At 43.8% G+C, this 10627-nt stretch overlaps 1 protein-coding gene across 3 annotated transcripts; it reads left to right on the forward strand.

Annotated features, from left to right (window-relative positions):
* Positions 1 to 1264: 1264 nt before the first annotated feature.
* On the forward strand, positions 1265 to 10220 carry CCDC160 (coiled-coil domain containing 160). 3 transcript variants are annotated; one of them, XM_041740257.1, is made up of 3 exons: positions 1265 to 1468; positions 3107 to 3164; positions 9167 to 10220. In XM_041740257.1, exon 3 carries the CDS (start codon positions 9191 to 9193, stop codon positions 10160 to 10162), a length of 972 nt encoding a protein of 323 aa, XP_041596191.1. In that variant the 5' UTR covers positions 1265 to 1468; positions 3107 to 3164; positions 9167 to 9190; the 3' UTR covers positions 10163 to 10220. The 3 variants fall into 3 exon arrangements, with proteins under 3 accessions (XP_041596191.1, XP_041596190.1, XP_041596192.1); XM_041740256.1 differs by lacking the exon at positions 1265 to 1468 and adding an exon at positions 1679 to 1941; XM_041740258.1 differs by lacking the exon at positions 1265 to 1468 and adding an exon at positions 2805 to 3003.
* The last annotated feature ends 407 nt before the right edge of the window (positions 10221 to 10627 follow it).

Below are 10627 nucleotides of genomic sequence, written 5' to 3' on the forward strand. Positions count from 1 at the left end.
GAGGGTAATGAACTTATAGAACAAGATTATCCTAATACTAATAGCAAACATTTATATAGAGTTTGCTATGTGTCAGGCATTGCCCTAAAGGTTTTGGAAATATTAACTCACTTAATCCTCACAATGCTCCTATGAGTTAGACACAATTATTATTCCCATTGTACAAACAAGGAAACTGAGGCACAGAGCTATTAAGATTCTTTTATTATGCTAATAAGGGATCCTATATCAAGCACAAATAAGTGGGACCCTTATGATAAATGATAAAAGCAAGGCAATTTGGAGATTTAATATGGAGAAAAGAGGTTTTGTCGGTCCCACAAACTAATTCTGACAAGGTCCATAACAAAACACCCATGACATTAGGCCTCTTCCAGCCTCCAACCCTTGCTGACATTGGTTTTCTAAGGAGGAAAAAGGAGACTGAGCAGTGGGCCTCAGGGCTTCTGAATGCAACCTTGCCAGCTCCCAAACACCTGTTAGATCCGGTTCTCAAGAAGTTTTGAAGTTTCAAAATGTATCCTGGTGTTGTTTCTCAATCAGTCCCTTGCTGAGTCTGGAGACATTAGACTGCCCCTTTTCTAATGCGCTTAAACCTTTCACTGGAGATTCCTGAGCCAATGTTTCCTTTCTGGAAAAAGCAGATGATCTTTCTTAACAGTCACGGTTATTACAAATTTGAACGCCCCAGTCCCGCTCTGTTCCAGGCCCCACAACCTTTGCTGGGTCTATCTTTTGGTCAGGCCTAGTTGGGTCCTGATCAGACGAGAGCCACCGTTGTGCGTGTTATCAGTGTGTGTGACCAATTTGGTGATGGAAGAATCAGTAGTAGGCAATCCACGTAATCAAAGTCTGAGAAGAACGTTTCTTTCTACTTGTATTTATTTATTCATGAGACACAGAGAGAGGGGCAGGGACATAGTCGGAGGGAGAAGTGGGCTCGATGCGCGGCTCAATCCCAGGGCCCTGGGATCACGCCCTGAGCCAAAGGCAGATGCTCAACCACTGAGCCACCCAGGCTCCCAGAACATTTCTTTACTCGGCCAAATACCTGGGCTGGAGTCTCTAACAGAAACGAAAAATACCAGCTTGTTCCCCCAACCAAATCCCAGAAGTTGGGAGCAAACTTTGAGGCTGGAGGAGCGCAGTGGTGAAGGTCTGAGTGTCCCCAGCAGATTTTACAGTCAGGTGGGTGCAGCAGTGGTTCGCGGAAGTTCCTGAGTGGCAAATGAGGAAGCCTGAGCTACCAGAGAGCCCGGCCTCCCCTGGGGACAATGCCGCCTGACACAGGTCCTTAGAACGCCGGCCAGGGGCAGAAGTTCCGGCCAGACCACCGTGCACAGGGGCAGGGGTGGGCGTGGGGGCGGGGCGCAGGGTGGATTCCCAGGGCTAGGGACCCCCAAGCAGATCCAGGAGACCTTCCGGAGGCGACCCTCCTCAACGCCAGGCTACTCAACGGCAGGCCGAGGTATGAGCCCTGTGCCACGCCCTCCCCCCCAGTCCCCGTGTCCAGGTGGCTTTGTGAGTCACCCGGGCCCTCCGTAATAAGCCCACGGTGGGTGGGGCCGCCTCACACTTTCTCGCCCCTTCCCACTCTGACTCAGCCCTCGGCCGATTGAGCTCCCACCGCCGGCGGGCAGCCGCCACCGCCGCTGTGCCCGCCCCACCGGGCATGCTCAGAGCCCCGGCGGGCCCCGACTGGCGGCCGGCAGCGCCCCGCGCGCAGCGCGGGGCCCCGGCGCCCGGGTCCCTTTAAATCCGGCCGGCCGGTTGCTAGGCAACGGCGCGGCCCGCGCTGGCGCTGCACTGCAGAGGCTCTGCCCCGCGCCGGCCGGGCCGGGTCGCGGTGGCCAGCGCCGAGCCCAGGGCTGCCGCCCGCCGGTGGTGGCTGGCTTCGGGGAAGAGGGGCCAGGGCCCGCCGGACCCCACCCACATCTCCAGGTACGTCTGCGCGCGGGAGCGCCGGGGATCCCCCGGACTCGCCGCTGAGGGACCCCAGGCTGAGGCACCCCGTCCCCCCACCACCTCGGCCTCCGCCCCCTGCCCCCCCCCGCCCCCCGCGACTGCAGCTCTCTGCTCTCTTCAGAGCCCAGGCCGGGAGCTGGCGGTCGCCGGGGAGCCGAGGGAACTGGGTGTGGGAGTCCGGGTGCAGAAAGAGGAGTGGGGTCAGGCCTCGCCCGCTGCCCCCCCACCCCTCCGCCCCCCCTCCCCCTTCCGCCACGGGGTAGGGACTGGGGAGATGGCAGGGAGCGCCCAGACCCGAGCTCCCTTCTCTCCACTGGAAGCAGCGATGGCAGGAGTTTGTTAACCATTTACCGAGAAAAACCCCAAACTATGCATGCACAGATACAGCTTTATAGCAAGAATGTGACTTCCATACTAATAAAGTACTCAGCCTTTGGAATTAAGGTGACTCCGTATCTTTTCTTCTAGACGGAATAGTTTCACACTAATAACAAAGACTTGGAGGGTGATGACCGTTTACAGGGCCCAGTTTTCAATGGTACTTTGCTTTACTCTCAATATCTGCCAAACAATAGGCAAAACAGTTTGTCCCCTGAAGTGGACACTTGGCTCTGAAATGTTAAGACCCTGAAAGATTGAGGCAAAAAAAAAAATCGAGATCACTTTCCTTTTTGGTGATTTCACAAATTAACCGGACTCTAATGAAGGGAGGCAAGGCCTAGGCTCCAGCCCTTTGCTAACGTGGCTCTTGGCACACTCGTTAATAACAAGCATGTTCCTGAGGGCACCAGCAGTGGCTCATTTGTTCAGTAGGTGCTAAAGGCCGGGAGAGACTGTGTTGAATAACATGCCACCATGAAAAAAAAAAAGAAAAGAAAAAAAATGCCACCATGATTCTTGTCCTATTTGATATTTGCATCTCTGGGGGACGGAAGGCTTAGTGGCATAACAGTTGGGAAAGTGGGTTGGCAAGTTAAAAAGAAAACTTGCTTCAGAGTGTCTGGCATCATATTTTAGATAGGCCACACGGCATGCTAAGTATATCACTTGTCATTTTAAGCTACATCTTGGATATAAACATGGATTTGGGCATTCTGGTTAATTATATTTTCTAATTATGCTGTGGGAATTTTATTTTCAGTTCACACTGGAGAAGGAGAACAACGGCATCCAACAGAAGACCTTGGACGTCAGAGAGTGTAAGTACAGTTGTGCTGGCTGATATATTGTTACTGTTGGTGTTCTGAAGCGCAGAGCCTCACCCAACATCCAAGACTTCAACCTTGTAACTAGATGGTTCATCTGCATTGTCAGCACACTATCAAAAAGCCTCATGAAAAAAAAAAAAAACCTCATGAAAATACAAAGGAAACCGTGTCCTGTAGACTTTGGCTAAGCCAAATCAACTTTGAGGGGAAAAGGGAAGTCCTTTTCCAAAAATGGTCCCCCCAATACTGCATAAACCAGAGGAGAAATTGTCAGTATTTACAAAAACTCAGAATCACAGCATTAGAGAATTTTCAGAAAAAAAATACTAAGGCTCGTTCACTCAACAGATATTTGTTGGTGGCCACTATGTGTAGGGAAACAAAGGTGAATAAGATCCCAGGAGATCACAGTGTATCAGTGAATTAAAAGTATGATGAAATGCTGTTGAAGCAGCACTGGAAAAACTCAAAGTGCACAGTCATCCTAAAGTTCTGGGTAAAGCAACTGGCGATAAAATGCAAATATCATGGATTGTGGAAAGGACTACCTTAGGATCCCTTTGGCTTCAGAAATATGGGGGCATCAGCCACTTTCAGGATTTAGGGCTGACTTTCCCTGAGGCTGCGGGTTAAATTAATCTAAGATTTGAGTTTAGGGTCCTCACTGTTTGTTTTAATAGCACCTACATTTCCTCCTCCTCTCCCCCCTCGCCCCAAGCTATTTCTGAGGTCTGATAATTTCAGGCTGGCAACCTTGGAGGAAACATCTCTTTGTAGAAGGGTTAGGTCATTGGACTGGCTGGTTTATGTTCCAAGGGAGGGTAAGGAAAACCTAAAAAAAGAACAAACCCTGTTGTTGACAGTAAACTTTATAATTGCTTCTGTTTTCATTTTCATTCATTTCTCTTAACCACCTGTGAAATGGGTATATATTGTCCCTCTTTTATACCTGGAGAAACCGAGGCTCACAATAAGTAAGTGTTCCCATAGTTCGACCTTGTGGGAGTCCAGATATCTGCCACCCTTCAGGATTTTTTCACTACAATCCTCACTCATACTCAGTTCCTTTCTCAAGAACTTCCTTTTCCTTCATCCCCACATTTTTGCACGGTAACACGTGTTCCCCCACCTTGACTTCAGATACTTCATTCGGGTCCTCATTTTGGCATTTAACATTTTTCTGTGAGCCAGTGATTCTCAAGAGGGTGGAGAATGGAGAAGCTCCCCTAGAGGGGCCAGAGTCTTCTCAAATAAGGAGAGAGGGTAGTGATGGTAGTGCTTTGTGCCTGGGAACAGTGGAGGCAGAAAGAAAAGGTTGAGAACTACTGCTTTTAAGTGAGAACACATCAGACAATTGAGCAAAGAAGCCAGGCCAGTGACTTTCTTTGTAGCAGACTTTTTTTTTTTTTCTCTCCTTCCTTATTTTGGCCAAGCAGTTTTTCTGAGGGTTGGGAGAACTGAAACCATCCAAGAATAATGGGGAAAAGTTCCCTGCGCTAAGAAGGGCCCTTTGTCTTCCCCTTACTGCTCCTGGGCTGTGACTACAAGCCAGGCCCCTAGTCCAGGGTGGCTGGAGGGCTGAGTGTCCTGAGGACCGTTTGACCATCCCAGGTTGGAGATGACTTTTTGCAATGCCTGTTTGCAGTTTACAAAGTTTGGGATGAAACACTTTTGCGAGGTGGGGGGTAGGAGTGGAAAAAAGCCTCTGGAGGTTTTCCAGAACTGTTTCCCAGTCCCTACCCACCCCTGCCTGGAAGAATAATCGCATTTTGCAGACAGATGTAGATTTATGCAAAAGAGATGGTCCTGAAAGTTTGAAATCAAATTCCAATGTAAATGAGATAAGGCAACCGAAGGAAAGAAAAAAAAAGGCCTTTGATTTTTAGCTTAGTAAATTTCCCTAAAGCATGTGATTTTAAAAATGAATATTTTAGAGAACAAATAATTAGATTTCACATATTTGATCACTTATCCATGTTAATATGAGTCTATTCCCCGGGGCCCCCTACCTTGAAAGTGGAAATGAGATGGTTTTGTGGGTTTCTCCTTTCACAGTAAATAGTGGTGCATTATTTTCTGGAGCTGTTTGAGGATAGCTGTGCATTCACCTAAGATTTTTATGGAATGGTTTGCCTAAAGTTCCATAATAAATGATTACTCTTTCCTTAGCCCTCAAAGAGGATATTATGTTACATCACATTACATTATAAATTTATTTGCAATTTATCTTATCAGTGGTTCCCACATTCTTTAGATGAATATAAACCACTTCCATGAGTCAGGAGATCCTTACTCCACCAAAATACTTTACTACTTTGCCACCAAAAAAAAAAAAAAAAGAAAGAAAGAAAAGAAAGTCACCAGAGGATAAATGGATAAATGGCAATGTTTTCAGAAAGACACTAATTAGAATGATCTGGAGTCTGTTATTAATTTATGTCAGGCACAAATGAATAGATGTAGCCGTATTACAGACACCCTTGTCAACTGTGCAGTCCCAGGTACTTTTGCGGGATTGCTGTCTTAGAGGACCATTAATGTTATTTTTGTCAGATGACTTTATATTGTTTCCCTGTGTTCTGGTTTGTTTGTTTCTTTAAGTTTTTCATCTCTCTTGGACCTCCTTGCTCTACCTTTAGTCCTTCAGTAATCCATGTCGAGTTGGGTAGGCAGTTCCAATAATAAATGTTACAACTGACCCACTAAAATGGCCTGCTTATACTTTCAATGATGGCTTCTGGTTTGATTTGCCCAGTGCTGCAACAAATCACCCAATGGAGTTTATTGAGAGCAAAATGGCTGCCCTGCCAGGGTAGAGGAGCGTCATTGTTTTAAAGCATATTCCTTGTCCTTGCCAGAGAATACTAATGTCATACTTGTTCTGCATAAAAAACAAACACTGCAATTTGGGAAGAGAAAATGAGACTGGCAACTTTTACCCCCCAGTCTGGGCTTTGCCATACTCTGTGACTAGATTTGTGAACAAGCCCTTAAAGAATATCTTGCCAATGAAAGGGGAAGAGAGAGAGAGAGAGAGAAGAGAGGGAGAGAAAGAAAGAAAGAAAGAAAGAAAGAAAGAAAGAAAGAAAGAAAGAAAGAAAGGAAGAAGAAAGAAAAAACAAAAAGGCAGCTCAGAGACCCCTTGACCCTGTCCTGTGTAAGCCATGGGAGGGAAATTCCAGAAGGCTTTTCAAACCTTTCTCTTTTTGTCCTTTGATATGTGACATGCAATTCTCCTTACCCTCCCCCCCTTCATTTTTCCTCTCTTCTTTTGTGGCCCTTTAAAAAATACCTAAGCTCGAAAAATGGTTGTTTTCTTTCAGTTTGTAGAATGAAACCTAGCAGAAGAATTTTAAAGCCAGCACTGACCTGGGAGACAGGGTCTCAGTTTTATCACTACAGGCTGTGTGTACTTGGTCAAGTCACCTGACTTCTTGGAGCCTCAGTTAGAAAATGAGTGGACTCTTCCCAATTCTTTGAAAAGCACTGACTATATCAGGAAATTGTACAGAGGTCCAAGGAAGAAAGGTAGTGAGGTTGACGAGAAAAAAAATATGTCTGTGTTTTTGTCAGATTTATGGGAGGGTTGGGGACAGACATCAATTTCTCAAGGTACAAAGTTATTAATGAAAAGAGTTTGTTCTGTTTTAACCTTTTTCTGTACTCAGCTCTCTATCTCAGATTTCTCATTATCATTACGTCCAGGTATATATACAGTGGACTCACCTTATGTGCCCCCTGCACACTTCCCTTCCTGATCAGTCTCATCAATGCCTTTCTTCCAGAATTAGGTACAAGGAATACTAATCTGTCTCCCCTTGCTACCTGATTTAGAAGCATTTGTATCTTTTATTACAGAATTGTCTGTTGAAACTTTGACTGCTAAAAAATGTGACTGGCACTTAGTATCACTGTCTTCTCTCTTCCCTCTGTTCCTTTCTTTTCTGACCACCCTGATAACTCCCAGTCATTTGCATTCATATTTCTAAGAGAGGAGAGAAGCCAGAATTAGGATGGTCTTCCCCTTTAAGAAAAAATAGAGCATAGATGTTTCTGGATGGTGATTTAGTAGAATAATAAAAGTCACAAAAGACTATTTCAAGAGAAACTAGGTGATGCTCCAATGGCAAACATATATCACGAATTTCAAGTCTCCACTTATTACTGTGGTCTGGCTAGCTAAACTTATAAAGCTTGGCTTAAGGCTTTTGAACCAATCATTCTAACACCTTCACTGAATATTTGTATCTTTCCTTTTTGCCAGTGGGGAATGTACCCTTAGAGATAGCAAGTCCCTTCCCTCCTTTTCCAGGGTGGAGGGATCAGCATGTTCTGTACACACAGGTAACAAGTTTACTCTCACTGTAGCAAGGGAAATCTCACATTTAGCAACTACTGTTGCTAAAAAATGTACTGGAGAGATAATATACAAAAAATTGGTTATCTCAGAGCCATGGGATTATGAGGGAGATTCCTTTTGGGTTTTGTGCTTTTCTGTATTTTCCAAAATCCTACAAAGAGCTTCCAGTACTATTAGAATCTTTATAACGAAATGTTACATAAATATGTATTACATAGTAAATAATATAATGTTGTAATCTTTAATAATAGGAAAGAAAATGTTACTTTATTTATTTATTTAAGAAAATGTTATTTTAAAAAAGAAACAACAATTGCCATTTTCTGTTGCCAAGATAAAATTGTATTCGTATGCGTGGGAAAAATAGATGCAGGCACACTTTGATTTTTCCCAGTGACGATGCTACAAATGCATTGCAGCAAATGACTATATAAACTGAATAAAGTGATCCCCTCCCTTTTCTTCCCCTTTGGCAATCCCTGCAGTTGCTAGTTTGGTGGTTTCATGTGTCAGTGGCCTTTCAGTGTGTTGCTCGGGTCCTCCTTTCTCCCTACTCTCTGGAGTAGTTATATTTGATCAGATATTTCCAAAAGTTAGGAATGCTGTGGGTTATGGATTCTCCTTGAATAGGGAAGATGCCTTTTGGAACAAATAAATATCCTCTAATCTTTAGAAATTTGGAAATTTGGTTGTGATTTGGTATGTTACGTTTTCACCTAAGAGCTATACTTGGAATCAGTATCTTGAGAAGAACACATTCGGTGGCATTCATATTTTCACTTGTTGCCATTCGGTTCTCATCATGAAATTGCTGTCAAAATGGCTAGATTTCTGTACACTTGGCAGTCTGGTCTAAAAACAGAGCCCAAGACTGGAATAGCAGGAATTTGCAGGTCAAGACAGAAGGGCATTTGGCAGAGTTAGTCATAAGGAAGTCTGCACGGTATACTTTACCAAAAGCAGCTCACATTGCATTAAGCCCTGATGTTTTAGTTACTTTAAAGACTGAGTAAACAGTGGTCCAATGCAAACGAACCAGAAAAAAAATCAGGCACATGGGAAGCACAGGTATTAACCTACTATTAATATTAACCTGTTAATTTGAAATCACTTTTATTCTTTAGAAGCAGTACATTTTCATTTTTTTAGAGATTTTATTTATTTATTCATTAGATACAGAGAGAGAGAGAGAGAGAGGCAGAGACCCAGTCAGAGGGAGAAGCAGGCTCCACTCAGGGAGCCTGATGTGGGACTCAATCCTGGGACTCCAGGATCATGCCCTGGGCTGAAGGCAGGCGCTGAACCGCTGAGCCACCCAGGGATCCCAGCAGTACATTTTCATGTGTACAGTTGCTTTCTCATAGAAACATCCTCTCTACAGTAAATAGCCAAATGTATCAATTGACTGGCTAGACTGCACAGCAGCAGAGAATTTTAAGGCCGGAAGAGTCTGTGGACCTTAACTGGTTTTCAGTTTATGAAAGAGGGACCTGAAGCTCTCTTGGTAAGTTATAGGGAGACCTAGTCCTCAAATATTTAGGTTTTTACACCCGTGAGCCACTACAAGTAGTTATTTCCATTACATCAGCTGCCAGTATAAACAGTGTACCTTGATTTTAAATTTGTTTTGCAGGAATTGGAAGACGTACCTGGAGAAATGGATGCTAGAAGAAAACACTGGAAGGAGAATATGTTTGCTCCTTTTTTTAGTGCACAGGATGTTCTAGATGAGGCTTCTCAGCCTGAATCTTCTTGTGAACAAATGACTGTAGATAAAGCCAATAGAATAGAAGGGCTTTTTAATTTGTCCAGTAGAAAGTTTCAAGAAGAAAATAAATTTAAGAGGAAGGAATTTATTTCTCAACTGAATGAAAAAGAACAAGAACCAAATTTAAGAGAGAGAAAGATAAACATTTCAAAGAATGAAGCGGACACAAATTCTGTCTCCTGTGAATCATCTAATTTGGATGTGGTGACTGAAGAAAGCTTTAATAGCACAGAAGATCATTCTATGTGGAGTACAAAGGAATTACCCATCCTACCACGACAAGATGTGAAGAAGAAATTTACCGAAGGAATGTCTCCCAAACTCCGCCTGAATCTTTTGAACGAAGAACTGGAAGAACTTAACATGAAATGCAGGAAAATAGAAGAGGAATTTGAAAATGCTGAAAAAGAACTTTTGAACTCCAAAAAAGAAGTCTCCTCAAAACCCCTAAGGTTTCAGGAAACGGGCGGAGAAACTTCGAAGAAAGACTGGGAGCTTCAAGCTTTAAGAAATGACCTATCTGAAAAAGCGACAAATGTCCAAAACCTAACTGAAGAGCTCCAGCAAGCCAAAGAACTCATCCACAGGCTGAGTCTAGAGAACAGAGATTTAAAAGAGGCCGTTAGGAAACTCAAGCGTCAAACTGAGATCGGAAACGCGCTCCTGAAGGAAGAAATGAAACTGTATTATGAATTAGAGATGGAAAAGATCCGCGGGGAGCTGGATGGCATCAAGAATGAGCTGAGAGCCGAGAAGACCCTGCAAGCAAGAAATAACAGGGCCCTGGAGTTGCTTAGGAAACACTTTGCTTCCGTGACATCATCAAGTACCCTGGACAGCTTGACAGAGGATTTTTTTTAAAAGTCAAAAAATAAAAAAAAAAAAAAAGCCTTTTCATGAGGCGAATCATGGAGCCAAATCGATGTTTCTTGTGCTTTCTTTGTGTGCTGCTTAAAATGGGTGTGATGGGAAGCCGTTGTTCATTTGGGTAGAATCGGGCTATCCGTAAAATGTGTAAGCGTTAACTTCAAAGCTTCTGTTTCCTCTTTCTCATGACATTATCGTGAGAGTCCAAATGGAAACGAAGCTTCAGAATATACATTATAGATATATATATATATGAATATTTCACTCAAAGACATGCTGCAGTGATTCACCAAATCATTTACAAATACAAGTCAATAGCCATTTTGTGATTCTGTGAGCAATATGTCCTTGGCACGTGAATATTCTTCCATCTGTGTTCGTTGATGTTAACAATAAAAATCTTGCTTATGTGTCTAAGCATAACATGTGTCTCTGGGTCTTATAGCTGCCTGTTCAGAC

The sequence above is a fragment of the Vulpes lagopus genome, chromosome X, assembly GCF_018345385.1.
Source record: "Vulpes lagopus strain Blue_001 chromosome X, ASM1834538v1, whole genome shotgun sequence".
Classification (NCBI taxonomy): domain Eukaryota; kingdom Metazoa; phylum Chordata; class Mammalia; order Carnivora; family Canidae; genus Vulpes; species Vulpes lagopus.

Bases quoted from the DNA above. Each gene is read 5' to 3' on its own strand.
- CCDC160 (XM_041740257.1), top strand. From the start codon at position 9,191: ATGGATGCTAGAAGAAAACACTGGAAGGAGAATATGTTTGCTCCTTTT.